Genomic DNA, 17,243 nt, shown 5'->3' with positions numbered 1-17,243 from the left:
TGGTTCTTGTTTGCTTTGTTTTTATTTTGCATACTTAAAAGATAAGCAAATACCACAAGCGGCATTTGATCAATTTATCTGATCTAAAATCTATTATTCACAGGAAGTAAAAGAGGAATTGGCTGGTTACTGCACTTGGATGATTTTCAGCTCTATAGGTGTTAATTAGGGACCTGATCAATTGACAATCAAGTATATGATCATGCATCAATTTATTTTAATTAAAAATTACTCCTCTAGGGGTTTCCTAAAATATTTTATAGTAGATTCTGATGGCTGTATGTAGGAACCATCTTTAGAGGGTTAGGGTTTTCTCCGACGCTGTTGTCGCAGCTGATAACGGCAGAAGACATCACACTCTACACAGCAGAACTTTAAAAACATCTTTCTATATATAAAAAAAGAACACTGCTCTCCTATTGTTTTATTATTCAATTTATTCAGTAGTTTGCTCTCTGTAGAAGAACATATGCAATACTTTATGAAATTATATTACTTTTGGCTCTTAAAGGTATAGTGGAGGATCTTCAAAATAATTGGTCCTTCCAATTGCCATTCATTCTGGTGGTATGTTTACGAAAGGCCGTCCAACTTGCTCGTCCCCATTTTCACTTGAAAATTGCAAATCTTCCTTTGGAAAGTAAGCTTGTATGAGCGATGCAAACAGCCACTTTTAAACGGCGTGCATGAGGAGAAATGGGTTTGTGCGTGCTATCGTACGCGTTTGATAAGCATTCCCTCTCGGTTGTGGGTACAGGGTTGTGCATGTGCATTTTTTTTAAGTGGAGAGGGCAGGTCTTTTCAAAAATTGGCAAAAAATCCTCCATTATACTGTTAAGGACCAGATAAATTATCATGAGGGGCCAGATTTGGTTTGAGGGCCTTAACACATTATTTAGGGAAAACACTAAAAATTATGCTTACGTTGGTAGCTGCACTAGGGAGCCATCTTTTTAGCTACCACAGCTGCTTATCAAGCGAAAGCTGTGACAAAAGTGTAATTTGGTCAATCATGACATGACACAACAACAGCCAAAAATCTGTCTCTGTAAAGTGCTCTTAGATGACATGTGCTGTGAATTGGCACTATATAAATAACCCAAACTGAAATAGAATATCTACGTACAACAGGAGGGAAAACATTTTTTTGAATGAGTTTTCTAACAGTAATCATAAGGAACAGTAGAAGTTTGTCAGGATTAGGGCCCTAGAATATAATGAAATTTGTCGAAATATTAATGTACACCATATCACTATGTGGATAGGCTCTCTATGCATGTAATATTTTTTGATCCATATCTTTTTCAATGCATCAAAAAATATTTGTTAAGAAACAGCAAGCAACTATTTTAATGACATATTGTCATAGAAACAGTACATTTAATATAGATTTTTCTTTTAAAATAGCTGGATAGATAGCCACCTTTTACTGATTACATTATCACAAGTTATAATATCAAAAACAAAACTACAACATATATTCTTAGGTCATGATATTAGGTTAGAGTAATAGTAGTTAAGTGCTTTATGATGATGGCGAGCAACACTGAAAAGAACAGGCATGTTTTTGATGATGCTTGGTCAGAGGTCAAATTTTGAATGGTTTAAATTACTTTAGCCAAAGAATTTTGTGGTTAAACTATCAGCGCTGGCCTCTTGAGGTTTACCCTTCTAAATCAGACAGACCGTTTAGTTTTTGTTGAATGCAAAATAAACATTTTAAATACTCCGATCCAGCGGATTTCAAATCCAATGGTTTATCTTAGCATACCAAAGCAGCAGTGCCTTGGGGAACAAAAGAAATATAGTTCTGCAGAAACTGTAGCAGTATCGGTAACTGGCAGATCAGAGGAATGAATGTAGGCACAAACAATTTCCACAAAGGCTTCAGTTTCTCAGACTATGCTACAGTACAGTCCTGCATGTTTTAGATTTTCCCATGCTTCAACACATCAGATCTCTCTTTTGCACAATATTCATTTATGCAGAGGTTTTGTTGATGGGCCATTCATGCGAGTCAGCTGTTTTCAAGGAGGAAAACATTTAAACCATGCAGGCAACTGCCCTGAGGCTCAGTTTTCACTTTATTTTGTAGTCCCTGAGCTGTGCGTTGACAAGAAAAATCCAGACAGTAGAAAGACAGTGTTTACTGCTTATCTGAATGTTGCTTAGGGAAGGCTTCACTGCATCAACAGGCCTTGCAAAAGGGGAGGGGCAACTCAAACAGTGTTAGATCAGTTAGAGTATACATAATCAGATCAGAATGGAAAAGTGTTTGGGTTAGTCACGCATACAGACTGCCCCCCCCCCCCCCCCCCACTACTTTCCTTCTCTTCTCTCCAAACATTTGTAGTCTGACAACCTCACTCCCTCCCTCACCCATGCTCATTGACCTGAAACTCTGTGTGGATGAGACAAAGGACTAAACACTGTAAAAAGAAGGAGCTGGTGGAGCGAAAGGGGTACAGAACGTCCCGTTCTCTGAAATTCAGCTTTTATTCATTAAAATGAATGCATGACACATTGCCTTACAGATGGATAAACTTTAGCTAAATTTGGACACAAGCTAATTGTTTAATAATTATACTGCAAAAATGATCTAGAGATAAGAAAAAAAAAAAGAAAAAGTCAATAAAAAAGCTAAAGTAACTAAATAAGATGATTTGCCAATGGAATGAGTATATTAAAATAAGATAATTAGATAACATGCACTTGAAATCAGACAATGCAATTGTTTTTTCTTATTTTAATTTTTTGATGATTTTTTAAATCATCTTGTTCCAGAGTGCCTGCCATACCTCCTCAATTCAGGAAAAATCCACTTATTTTAAGAAAAAAATACTTACTTATATTTCAATTTTTTGCAGTGCAGTTAGTAGATAGTGACTTCAATTTTACAATGGAATACGGATTGACAAATATATGTTGTTAATCTATTGATTCATTTGAGTTATTCAAATTAGAGGGAGAAAGGCTAAAGTAGAGCTAAACTGGTCCTTAGAGCTCTAAATATACTTAATTTGTTTTTTTTCTTAGTTGAAACTTGTTTATGGTGAAAAAAGTTACATTACAGTAAAGTGTATTTTGTACAGTAGCATAGTTTATGCTCCTGGAGTACAATCTAACTAATATGCATGAAAGTGCATTGATTAGGCTGCTATGCTTTATTAAAGTACTGTGTTTCATAAGAGATGCATTGAGAAAAAAGCTGCTCTCTACAATGGGCTCATTTCTATCAAACCCTTTTTATTCAGTAAACAAGCTATAACACCTGACATCACACAAAACATAAATTCTGGTAGTTTCAGTATCACTATGTTAAAACAAATAAAAATAAAGAATTCAGTGATTTTAAAAACATTTCTAATTGAAACTATTATTTTCAACAAATATCAGAAGATGTCTGTGGTTTACTGAGGCTGTGAAAAAGCGAGAAAGAGCAAGACTTGTAGCAGATGACAGAGAGACAAAATAATGCATCCCACTTTATGTTTCTGAGTCTCAATCAGGTTAGATTTAGAAATGCTTTTCGACTCTAGCAAATCTCTAGGAAAGGTAACTGTTAACTGTGCTTACATGCTAATTACTAATGTAACATAAAAAAAAATAGTAGTATATACTAAATACAGCCCGCAAATGTAAACTTTGTAATTATCTTTTCCCTGCTTGGAAATATCAGTAAAACCCTGTTTTATGATGATATATACATAAAACAGGTAAAGCTAGAGATACAGTCTTCTTTGAAATGGCTTTCCTTTGATCAGACTAAAAATAATTGCCTAGTCTTTCCACCCCGGACATTCTCAGGGTCAGCAGGAGGGATAGATTGAAGAGGATTATTGCTTTCATATTGGGATTCAGAACAAACGGGCTCAGAGGAGGCAGAGAAAAGCTTAAGGGTTTAGATATAGGATCAAGAGAATGGGGTTCAGACTCCTTCTAAGTTTCTTTTATTGCCTGTTTCTTTTCCAGTGTGCCTCCACCACCCTGTGACCCATCCCTTGTCCTCCCACTGATTGAGTTCCCTTCCTGTCATGAGTAATGCAGAGCCGAATTGCCTGTGGGAATGTAATTGAAGAGTCTCTAGTAAAGTGAATTAAAGCTAACCTGATTTGATTTAAAATTGTAGGCACCAGTGTCCTCCTCCTAACAATTAGGCGTGCCTGAGTTTATTTTGGTATGAAATCAGACTCCAAATCCACACTTAACCACATCTAAAACGTTCCTTGTTGTTATGACATTTGTCTGAGCAGGTAAGTGAGGGTTGGCCTCCCTCTGTGCGCGTCAGTGTGTGTTTCCTGGGTGCTGACCATGTGCATGGCCTCCTGGCGCTGGGGCAGTGAGGACAGCTGGGACTCGGAGTGGTACAGCGTCATTCCCTTCCTCAGGGCTCGAAGGTCACCTGGGTTACACTGCTGTGCACACGTGGCCACAAAACAAACACACCACAAAAAGAGAAGAGATAAAATGCGTCAATGAAGGGACACTGAAACACACCGAAAGAGCTTACTTTAATGCATATAAATCAGTCAAAACTATTGAAGTTATTGGCTGGTCAGACATTAAAAACAGATTTTTTGTGGTTTGCTGAATAAATGCGGTCAAAGTTCTTGCATTTATCCTGTTGGATTCAAAACTCTTTCCTCTATCCAAGAACCTACTGCTCATTTATCTTTCTCTCAATCTTAAGAATGTTAATTTAAGAATATTTCAAAATCAGAATCAGTCATTTGAGACCCCAGAAAACACCAATAGCAGGAGAAGACCATGAAAAGCATAAACTTTTCAAATAATATTTTTTCTAACTCAGCTGCTAACACCTGTCAATACATATGTGTATTTGGAGCTTTATATATGAAAATGACATATTAGTGAATTACACAGTTAAATAAATTAAGTTAAAGAAAAGGCAGGGAGAAAAAAGGGCTATTGTGCCATGACATAAAGCCAAAAAATAAAGCCGAAAACATGCTGCAGAGATCTGACACATGAACTAAGAGGTGCATCATCCATCTGCTGATCTTCCACAGTATGCCAGGTTTTCAACAAATAGCTTTTTGGGATCAACTTGTCTTCAAAACATATCTTTATAGACCATTAATGAAATTTGAGCAAGCTGTCTTTTGGCAGGCTGCTGCTAAAGTGCATCTGTGCAGTTTCTAAACCTTTTTTTACCCCAAATCACTCGCTGATCAGTTAAGTTGCTTTAGGACTGCAGCAAAACTGAATTCTCTAAAAGTAAATAGAACTAGAAAAAAAAAGCACTGTAAGGTGAAAATTCAAAAAAAGGCAAACAGGACTTTAAGGACAAAAAAATGTAACTATAACAAACTCAAGCTCATGAGCTCATTCACCAATTTAAAGATTAATTTTGTCCGATTGAGTTGCAATTTCATTCAACTTTATTTATGTAACCAGTAAACAAATGATTTTTGCACCTCTGTACACCTCTGAGTATCATAAAAAATGCTCTAATGTAAAGCATTCTGGAAGAACAATGGAGGCATTAAGAAAAAACACCTTTCAAGACAAATGGTATTATTTCATATCTATCTATACTTCACACTCCTGATAGTGTATGAATTATGGAACTCCACTTAGGTAAGCTAAATTGTATCTACACCTGATATAAGGGCTGGGATTATATTATATTATATTATATTATATTATATTATATTATATTATATTATATATCTCATAAGGTATATAATAATAAATCATAAGATCAGAAAAAAAAGCTTTTTATTCCCTTAATTTCAATATTAGATTTGTTGAGGACCCAAATAAAGAGTTGAAGAAGCAGAGATTATCTCTTGCCAAAACAAGAAACTCAGGAACCAAAAACTAGGAAACTAGTTATAAACGGAAGGACATAAAGAAGGAGTGAGGGAACGAAGGAATGAAGAGAATCCAGCAAACAGTAACTGAAGAGGAGGGGTATATATGACAAACAGAACAAATAATTGAATAATAAACTGATTGGGAACAGGCGTGGAATGAAGGCTCTAGAAGGGACCTAGGGCGAAGGGGACTGACAAAAGAGGGTGGCAGAGAGTAAACAAGAAATACAGCAGGTCTTAAATATAACTAGAAATTAACTTGGATGATAATAAATTGAAAAATAACTTGACTTAGAAAACACAGAAATCAAGGTACAACTGAAAACCCAAAGTAAAAACTTAAACAGAACCAAAAAGTCCAGAAATGGCAGAATCAGGAAATTTATATAGTTTCTAGATTCAGAGGATTTGCTTTCAAGCCATCAAACAACCTAACAAGAATTTTTACATCTCTTGCATTTATACATTAAGATCTCCCTTCCAACACCCCCACCGAAGCACATCTCTAACTAAATTGCACTTCATCTCATTGCAGGTGTATCCCTTTTATGTCTTCACATATGGCCTCAACATTGCACAGCACACGCTAGATTTTGTCCTGATTCGTAGCCAAAGATAGCCGTTCCAGGGGGACACAAACCAGCCCTGCGTCGCCCTGTAGGCAGAGACATAGCTCCATCCCTGGTCCCTGTGACATTTCTAATGTCACGGATGACTGTTCCCCAGTGCAAGGCGTGGTTTCTAACCACATGTGATGCTTGGAAGCCTCTATGTTATATATGGTGTTATATCTCTGTATGAGTAAAAGTCAGGTAAATACTCGCATACGTTTCCTGAGCACAAATCCAAAATTGGCATTCCTTGTCGGTTCATTCATGACTTTCTTCCTTGACATTCATCTAACCTTTCCTAATCTTTCTCTCGGCACTTCTTGATCTATCTTTTGGCTTTTCAAATTCAACCCCACAATTCTTCACTCCAGGCTGCTTCGAGAGCCTTGAAATGTCAAACGAAAAAGAATGATGAACTCATTCTAGATAAAATCAGCTCTTCACATAAACTTAACCAGTAAAGAATGAATTAGACATTCACTGGGAGTGCATTGTGGTCTTCCATTTAAGTAAAACCAACTGATTGGTTTGATGTTGCTCTCAAGCATTAGTTGAACTTTACCACTATGGCTTAAGAAGATATTTCTTTGCAAGACAACCTAGGATAAATAAAACTCAGGGCCTTTTTCTTCAATCCATCAGTGTTCTTGGTGTTGACAGGAAGAAGCTGTGAATATCAGCTATTGTTTTCCCTTTGAGTTATGAGGTGCTGTTTTCAGGGGAGTAAAAGAGGCAAGGAAAGGACAGCGATGAGATCTGTTCGCTTTTCCTACCTCTCTCTAAGAATAATAACTAATTATACTCAAACTTACAAGGTGCTAAGTTTAACATTCAATACCAGGGTCTTCTACAGAAGAGTTTAACACTTAATCTCACACACACAACACAATACACAATACAGAATTCACCCGAATAATAAGACTATATACTACTCTCCTTTTGAGACATTTACGATATTTTTTGTTTAAGCATTTGATCGTTTTACATGTGACACACTGGATTTTAAAGACTAATCAGTGTTAAATTGTTATAGTCTCGGTTCGACTAGTCGTATTCTGTGGTTTAGTAATTCTTGTCTCAATCTTAATTGATTCTAATGAAAAGGGATGTTGCCATTTACCAATATAAAAAGCTTTCAACAAGGACAAAATGTGTTTTCAAAAGGTTTCTCTTAATGCACAATAAATCCATACTTTAAGTCAGAAATTGAGTCTCAAATCAGATAAAGCTTGGCATCACCCTAAAAGCACCGTTTTTAACTGCTGGAGTTTAAATTAATAGTTTTTGCCCGAGATATAAAGGCATTTGATCATGAAATAAATCTATAAAAGTCTTATTTGGAAGAAAATAAAAATGTAGTTATTGAGTAGTTCGATTGTAGTCCCATCTCCTAGGTCCATTGTCTCAACACAGTAACAAAGACTAACAAATTGGATACTTCTCCATGTGCTTGAGTGGCAGGAATTTGTGTATTTGGTGGGAAACAACAACTGGAGGAGTTCCATCCCAAAATAAAAGCAATGGTTTCTTTTTTTAGCATGAAAACCAACATTTTGTTGCATTAGCAAACAGAGGAGAGACGTTTGGAATGCAAACTTGGTGATTCAGCCATAAATATATATTTCAAAGTAGCTACATTGTAAAATCAAGTTATAATCCCCTTTGAATTTGGCACGTAACTTTCAATGTCATTTTGTAAATGAAGCCTGAAAGACATGTATCAAAGAAAAATAAACCTTACAGTCATCAGTGACTAGTCTCTTAATAATCTGTTCATGATCCACTGGGATTATGGCTATTTTTCTTCATGCCTAAGATGTAAAATTGTTTAAAACATAAATATTTATTTGGCTGAATGAGTTACTCCAATTTCAACACAGATGACTGCAAATAAATACCGATAGTTTACAATCTATTACAGTATGACTTAAAAGAAAATAATAGCTCTAGACTATTTCAATACATACAGTCACTCCCTTTGTATAACTAGAATAAACAATTCGTGGTAAACAAAAAATCCTTAAACTGTTCTAGAACCTTTTTCTGGGGTAAATGTATTTTAAAGCAAAGTCTGAGTGGCACTATAATATGATAAGCAGTAATACACAGTAATAAGGAAGCAGAGATGGGAAGTAACGAAGTACAAATACTTCGTTACTGTACTCAAGAAGATTTTTCTGATATTTTTACTTTACTTTACTTCTTATTTTTATGGCGACTTTTTACTTCTACTCCTTACATTTTTAGACAAATATCTGTACTTTCTACTCCTTACATTTTAAAAAAATTGGCTCGTTACTTTAGTTTTGAATCATTTCAATGGAGTTACCGCTATTATTTTTCACGTCATCAATACCAAATTCAGTCTAATTGGATGGGAATCTACGTTGCATTTGAAGCACCACTACAAGATGAATCGACAGATTCGGCGGTATTCATTCGCAGCAAATCATTGCAGCTTGGTGGCGGTGGCGTTAGCATAGTAGCATGGATGACGAGATGATTGAAAATGAACACAACGGAGATCTAGTCCTATTGGCAGACATCCATTTAAAATGTAGGCAACGGCAAGAAAAAAGTGGTTTCTACTTTTACTTTTATACTTTAAGTAAATTTACAAGCCTGTACTTTGTTACTTTTACTTGAGTAAAGAAGTTTAATCAGTACTTCCACTTTTACCAGAGTATTTTTTAAGACAAGTATCTGTACTTTTACTCAAGTACGGAGAGTGAGTACTTTTGCCATCTCTGTTAGCAAACATGTTAGAGAACACAAAAAACAACTATATCACGGTTGATAAGACCAGGCATAGATAAAGCACAGATTTCCCCTCAGGATGTCCAGAATGTTTTTGCTTGCATTTAGAAAGTCAGAAACTACCATTATGGCCATCTGAGAACAGAGGCAATAAAAAATAAAAAAACACCCATAACCCTAAAACATTTAGTAAACTCTTATATGTTGCAACTGTTGCTTTGTGTCCATCCTTTAGGAAGTAGAAAGTTTCAAGCTCAAAGCTGTAAAGAGTCCCATCACCAAACATTTAGAAGAATGAAGAAGAGGCCCAAAGAGTTGGTGAATAGTAGAGCCAACATTTATAATGATGACTTTTCAAAAAGTTACCTGTTTCATCTGTATCTGTGATAAGCTATAGCGGTTTTGGGCCTAGGGAGAGAAACACAACGTGTAGAGTTATTGCATTGTTCTTTTTCCTGTTTTTTAAGTAAAAAATCTTAAAGCTTTCGATATTCTTTTATCTTTCAGTGAGCATTTTTTTTAGAATTGTGTCTGATATACCAACATAAGTGGGCATTTGTGAAGTGGGAAAGAAAGGATTCCTATTAATTATTAATACTCTAAAAAGTTTGATCAACGTTTATATTTCTTTGCATTAATCGACAACCTTCATCATGAAGTGCAAGAGTTATGGACGCTAAGAGGAGAGTTGGATGATAAAACAATAGTGCAAGAACCTTTTTCTAGGGTGAATGTATTTTATCCTAACAACCTGTTTTTAACATGATAAATGTAAAAGAAACAAAGGGAGGGGGGTAATGCTTTCAGAAGGCTGCCCTGGCCCAGGAAAAGGTTAACACAGTAAAAAGCATCTGGATATGCAGTGGCTTATGTAAGTATTGCAAGATGCACTACCAGTTATGACAGTCAGTATTTCTATAGGAAGTCAAACTATAGGCAGTAGAATTTGTATCATCTGAATCTGCTGAAACTGAAATATTATGTTACTTTTTTTATCAACAATCAAGAACAATCATGTGAAAGCAAAGTTTGAGTGGCCCTATAATATGATAAGCAGTAATACACAGTAATAAGCAAGCATGTTAGGCCCCGTCCACACGAAGTCAAAACGAACACGAAACGCTAATATTTTCCAGAACGTTTGTCGTAAAGACGGAGATGTAAAATAAATGTGATTGTCCACACGAATACATGAAAACGCTGCAAAATGTATGCCAGGCCTGTAAGTGGCGCTGTCGTGCCAAAGCAAAAATAGGCGACGAAATGTTGGGCATGCGCACAAATATTTATACATGTACATTTTCGTGGTTCAGTCAAATTCAGGTGCTGAACTATGTCGTCGATATTGCTCTGTTCTTCCTGGAGATATTCCAGAAGAAGATGATTCTGTTGTAAGCCCGACAGCAGGGTGAGTAGCATGAGCAGCAACCATTCAACACAGTACGGCACCATTGTTGTTGTGATACTGTGTCGCGCATGCGTGTTTAGAGGCGACGCTATGACGCATGCATGTAAAAAAAAAATGCGGTTAGAGCTTAAAGATGGAAACGCGAAAACGGCGTTTCAGAATCTTCCCACTCTGAAGGCTGAATAAAAAAAAGATCGTTTACAGACCCCCGAAACGCCGGCTTCGTGTGGATGAGAGGCTGGTTTGGTGAAAAATTTGTGCGTTTAGGCCAGGGTTCGGCTTCGTGTGGACGGGGCCTTAGAGAACACAAAAAACAACTATTGGATATTTTTAAGTTTTGTTTTTGTTAAACCAATTTTCTTTTGGTTTCTTTTATGAATACAGAGCAGCCTTGCCTCTGAAGTCATTCCATTTGGCAATCCATTCCAGTAAACATTTCTCCACAAACCTGGCCTACGAGCTCAGCATTCCCCAAATAAGAGGCTATTGTTCTCTATTAGCTGAAAGCAAGTTTCAATCAACCTATTTTACTGTTTAGGAAGTTAGGTAATATGTCAACTGACTCAGCTAATCCACTCTAGCCTTTCTGTCTGCGAGGATGTAGTCATCAAGAGGGAACAGGAAAAAAAATTTGATGCTTTCCCCTCTTTCAAAGAAATTTCTCTCCCTTAAATCAGTTTATCTTCAAACTGACATTTTTTGTTATTCAGTTACACTCACACGCCAGTTGTCAGCCATGCATTATGTATACATGGATCCACCTGTGTTGCTCCCATACGTTTAATTATTCAGCCCACCAGACGTCTCGACAAGCATGAACAAGCCAGTGTGGTTTATGCACCAAAGCACGATGTAGCATTCATTCACCTGGAGTACTGAGTACTGAACATGGTGCAGTGCAAATTCAAGGACAGACTAAGGTTTTTCCAACCAAGGAAAGTCAGATGTACACAGCAGGACCACTGGTGTAATTCATTAGCAGAACATGCTGGAGGCACATAAAAAGGACTGGACACAGAAGCAACACTTGCTGCAAGAAAATGTTTTTGTAATACCTAAAAAAACAAAATAAAAAAAACCCCATTTAAATAGGGATTTTTGATTTGGAAATACAATTTGTCTCAGGCAGAGCTGCAGTCAGTCATGTTGGAACTGCAATGATCATATTTAAAGTGGGGGGCTGCATATATAATACTTAGATTACATGTGCTGGTTTATAAAATACAAAAAAGGGGTACATTTATGCAGGAAATGGTTTTAATTATGGAATGAATATGTAAACAAAAGATAACATTAAAATCCAGATGGTATGTTACAAAAAAAATAAAAAAGAAGTGACTATACATGGACTAAGTTTGGTCAGAACTAAGCTTGTGGACTAAAAGGATGGTTATACTCCCGAAGCAGTGTGTCGCAGTGAGCTTGTCACAGATATTTCTGATTTATACCCAATATTGATGTGTGGTCTATACTATGTTATTCCACGCCACAACTCAAGAGGGACAGTCATGGACTAGCTGTAGATACAGCCAAACCGGTAAGGAAGTGGGGGCAAGTTTATGCAACAATGGAGGGACATGAGGGCGAAAAAAAACGGGGATCCAGGTGGGTAAAGGGTCCCAGCGTTCTCGCGCACCTCGCTCTTCCAGCTGTTCCATCTTCACAAGTCGTTTTCCACGATGGCGGTCATACAAACAAAACATGCCGGCAATGTACCAAACAGGAAATACACATAGGGCCGGATCTATCAAAGGTTTGCGTGTATAAAAACGTGAGCTATTTCACTGCGCACGCTAAAAAATGTACAAACTGATCTATCAACAGCGTGCTAAAAGGATTTGGTCTTTAAAACGTGCTAAATAGCGCCTCTTATCCATTTAGTACTTTTTCTGCAATGAATATGCAATATGGGGCGTTTACACGCAAAAGTGCGTCTTGTGGGAGGAGAACATGTAAATATATTAATTTAGCACTCGCAAAGTGATTTATCAAACCTGAACGCAATTTTGCTGACGGTATCTGACTCTATATTTAACACGTTTCAAAAGAAGGTGCAAATGGTCTGTATGCGTAATTGCGCACACATGGCAGCGGTTACTGTCGCAAGAAGGAGACATGGAAATAAAGCAAGGAGACGCAGAGAACGCATTTTTTCACTCCGTGTGAATATTTTTGGAATGAACGAGGAAACGATCATCAAAACATATCGTTTATCCAGCATTGCCTTTTTGGAGCTGTTGGGGGAACTCCGAATGGATTTGGAGCCAGCCACAAGGAGGATCCACGCAATACCAGATATCACAAAACTCCTTGCAACATTGCACTTTTTTGCATCTGGGTCATTCCAGCGTACGGTTGCAGCGAGAGCTGGGATCTCCCTATCTCGTTTTTTCAGAAGTGCTGTGCGACGGGGTCGGGGTTCTCCCCCTGCGCCTGTGGAGCAACATGCCAATGCTGCGGGGATCTCATCCACAGTCACAGGCCAATACAAAACACCTGTTTTTTGTTTTGTTTTTGTTTTTTACTGCAGCACATACCACCTTAGGGAATAAAGGTTGCCAATTTATATATATATATATATATATATATATATATATATATATATATATATATATATATATATATATATATATATATATATATATATATGTATATGTATATATATATATATATATATATATTTTTTTTTTTTTTGTTGGGGGTCACTAAGATTTAAATTTCTTAATGCACTAGTTTGTACAGACTACAAACTACTTTGCCGCAAACCACAAAACGCGCAAAACCATCATTTAAATAGGGCGTCTCCAACAGTTTTGCACCTGCCACCAGTTACGCAATCACTCTTGTTAAATCACCCGCAAACCATGGTTCAGCCCCTCGCGCAAAATTCCAGTTTGCGAGCGCAAATTACTGCACGCAAAATTGGATCTTGATAAATCCGGCCCATAGTGTAGAGTGGATGTAGATTTGACCAATCAGAGGCCGTCTGTCTGTGGCCACCTACAATTTTGGAGAGTGCAGCAGAGTGTCTGCGACAAAGGCGGGGGCACATTTGCATTCACTGCAACACACACACAGACGACCTTGTTTCTGAGTATAAATCAGCCTTAAGACTGCGCCACAGTTATCGCCACAGCAATCAACATGGATTCTCTCTTTAGGTGCTTGAGGAAGTCTCATATGGTGAAATTGAAACAGAGACGATCTCCAAATAGATTACTTAGCATTACCACGGCATCAATGAACATGAATTCCCACCTGGGTAAAGAGGCACACACCTCCAAATTGTGCCTATTGTTTGCTTGTCAAGGGAAATGGCATGTTCACCAGATTTAAGTTAACAGCAGCTGTCTAGATTTACACTGGAGACAAAGCCTGTGCAAAGAATAAGGGGTTCAAGGAATGAAAGGTGTGACAATGAGATTTACAGGTAATCATACCTAAAGAAGAAAGCCAACATCATGACAATTCTTCAGAAACTAGAAATGATGCCAACTTCTTTTAGTAATCTGTGTGGTTGCTAAGGTGTGGTTGCTTTTTTTAACTGTAGGAAATCTAAGCACTGAGCTGGAAAACAGAGAAAAAAGTTATTTTTTAATGCTTTGTTTGATAGATTTACATGAATCCCACATCAGAAAAGTTTAAACAAAATAAGAAAATTGTCAAGTTTTAAGTTTGCTTTTCCAATAAGTCTAAAATATGTCCTCCAGCACGGTCTCAAAATGAAACCGGTTTTACAAGTTGTTGCAGAGGTTGACTGTGAAATGACAAAGTGCAGTGCCAATTGATGAATCACAAACACTTGTGTGTTGAGTGAATCATTATGTATGGGGTCATCATGATAAGAAAAGCTGTAGATAACCTTTACTAACTTATCTATGGGATGGAAGAGTTGGACTCAAACCAAACAAAGCTGGGTTTGGGTCTATCTGGTAAACAATTTATTTTGGATTTTACAGCAACATGTGAATTTGGTGTGAACCCAAGTGGACAAAGCAAATGGCTTTATTTTCACTCCTTGTTTGTTTTTATTTAGCCCTACTCTTCTTTTTTTAACACCATTACTTCTGGGGTAGAATTACTATTCCCCTCACCTGCATGCAGAAGTATTAAAATGCCTATTATAGCTCCTTTCACCTGTCTGGTTTCATCTTTGACAAACATGTCTGTGCACATACTACCTTCAGCTGCATGTAGATGTAGCCTTAACCTACATTTATTCCACAATAAGTGGCCAAAACCCCCAAACACTGGGGTCGCGGTTGATAAGACCAGGCATAGATAAAGTACAGATTTCCCCTCAGGAGGTCCAGAATGTTTTTGCTTGCATTTAGAAAGTAAGTTTCTCCCGTTTTGGCCATCTAAGAACAAAGGCAATACATTTTTTTTTTTTAAAACCACCCATAACCCTAAAACATTTAGTAAACTCTTAAATGTTGCAACTGTTGCTTTGTGTCCATCCTTTAGGAAGTAGAAAGTTTCAAGCTCAAAGCTGTAAAGAGTCCCATCACCAAACATTTAGAAGAATGAAGAAGAGGCCCAAAGAGTTGGTGAATAGTAGAGCCAACATTTATAATGATGACATTTCAAAAAGTTACCTGTTTCATCTGTATCTGTGATAAGCTATAGCGGTTTTGGGCCTAGGGAGAGAAACACAACGTGTAGAATTATTGCATTGTTCTTTTTCCTGTTTTTTTTTTTACTGAAACATCTTAAAGCTTTCAATGTTCTTTTATCTTTCAGTGACATCATTTAAAGCATTTTTTTTTTAGAATTGTGTGTGATATACCAACATAAGTGGGCATTTGTGAAGTAGGAAAGAAAGGATTCCTATTAATTATTTATACTCTAAAAAGTGTGATGAGCATTTTTATTTCTTTGCATTAATCAACAATCTTCATCACAAAGTGCAAAAGTTATGGATGGTAAGAGGAGAGTTGGATGATAAAACAATTGTGCAAGATTTGAACAGCTTCATGGTTAACAGTTTATCCTGAAACTGAAAAGTAACTGACATTTTAACGCACCATCTAGTTCATTTATTTAAAACCTGCACAGAAAACCTAAAGAACAAAATCAAAACACATTGACCTGCATGGTTTGAAAAAGGTGATGAATGAAGCAGAAGCTTATTACAGTTTAAATCCCTCCACTCACCATCTATCTACACAAAGAAAGGCCAGGCAGTTTTCTGACGCCACACCCTTCTCCTTTTATTGGCATGCTTTCCGCTGAGGAAATCAGTCTCTCTCCTCCCAATATTTCACCATTACATTTTATTTGAACCCTCTTCTAAATTTACTACTACAAAAAAAGATTTTTCCTCCTCTGTTTAGTGATTTCATAAAATCACTCCCCACACTGAAATGTAGGAGGATTTTAAAGTAGAACTTAAGTACGGTAGTAGATGCACACCTCTATCACAGAAAATAATTTTGCACATTTGCAGAAAAACTTAATCCCTAAACATAATATGAGCAATTATATAGTTTTCAAATTATGCAATTCTAATGAACTCTTTTTCCAAAAGAATATTATTATGATAGTTATATTGTTCTCTTTGAACAATCTTATATGCCAATTTTTGCAGTATACTGGTAATTAAAGGCAATAACTTTGATTTATAGCAATTCCCCCAGACTTATACACAATTCAAAATATGGCAACATAAATGTATGGTAAATTATAACCAGGTCACTGTGGCTAAGATACATGACAAGCATGCTTTATATTGCCCGCACATTTGGCAACAATTGTTCACAAAAAACTACTAATATTGAAGTTCTCTTTTATCACAGGATTGTGCTTCCGTTAACCAAATAGAAATATTTTGGCTTCCAAATACTAGGACTGCATGAGGATCAAATATGTATTTCGCTATAACTAATATTCTTCTCACTTTTTCTTCTATTCCACCCCTCTCTGTGAATTTTTTACATTGAAATCAATAGCAAAACCAAACAGGTAAATGTTCTTTACCTGCAGAGCATCAATGCATGCTCCTTAAATTGTCCTTATGGCCTCTTTAAACAGCCCTGTGAGTCGGTGATGGGTATATTACAATGGTAGGTACAATTTGATATATTGTGCAGTTCTCCAAGGAATGCATCATCCAAAGCATTGAACATGGTGGTGGAAGCATCAGGCTGTGGGGATGTTCTATTTTTGTTTTTCCCACAGTGACAGGAAATACCTGTTAGAGGCTACAAAAGACTTAAGACTGGGGTGGAGGTTCACTCTTTATCAGACAATGGTACTAAACAGCCATGGCAAGGTTATGATCATAGCATATGCATGTGCTTAAATGGTACGTTTAAAAACAAAACTAAAACTAAACAGTGGATAATTAAAATGAAAGTGCACAGAAACCCTTCCATTCAATTTGGCTGTATTTGAACTATTTGCAAAGCAGAGGGGAAAGAAAATTCAGCCTGTAGATCTGCAATGACTTGAAGCTTCGACTGCAGTAAAATGTGGGTTTTAAAGAACTGTATCATATATTTTCAAAGGGAAAAAAAAAAAAAAAACTCTTTTTATTTGGTCCCTTCCATATACTTTCCCTAGAATACTTTAAAGTTTTTGGTTGGAAAGTCAAAAGTGTGGAAAAGTTCACCAGCTAAAAAAAGC

At 36.7% G+C, this 17,243-nt stretch overlaps 1 protein-coding gene across 5 annotated transcripts in view; it reads right to left on the bottom strand.

The window, feature by feature from the left end:
- The window catches only part of ccdc85cb (coiled-coil domain containing 85C, b), a 63,069-nt gene that overhangs the window by 2,978 nt on the left and 42,848 nt on the right, over window positions 1–17,243 (bottom strand). Inside the window, exons 3-5 of one of the 5 annotated variants that reach the window (XM_038286125.1) lie at window positions 15,215–15,256; window positions 9,575–9,616; window positions 4,311–4,415 (exon numbers count right to left, since the gene is read on the bottom strand). In XM_038286125.1, the coding sequence (XP_038142053.1) occupies window positions 4,311–4,415; window positions 9,575–9,616; window positions 15,215–15,256 (189 nt within the window). The remainder of the gene's footprint in view (window positions 1–4,310; window positions 4,416–9,574; window positions 9,617–15,214; window positions 15,257–17,243) is intronic. The other 4 variants (XM_038286126.1, XM_038286127.1, XM_038286128.1 and 1 more) reach the window with 4 other exon arrangements.

Source organism: Cyprinodon tularosa, unplaced genomic scaffold (assembly GCF_016077235.1).
Source record: "Cyprinodon tularosa strain WSP-4 unplaced genomic scaffold, ASM1607723v1 ctg22, whole genome shotgun sequence".
Taxonomy (NCBI): domain Eukaryota; kingdom Metazoa; phylum Chordata; class Actinopteri; order Cyprinodontiformes; family Cyprinodontidae; genus Cyprinodon; species Cyprinodon tularosa.
Note: the sequence above shows the minus strand (reverse complement) of the source record. Positions and strands in the feature narration are given on the sequence as shown.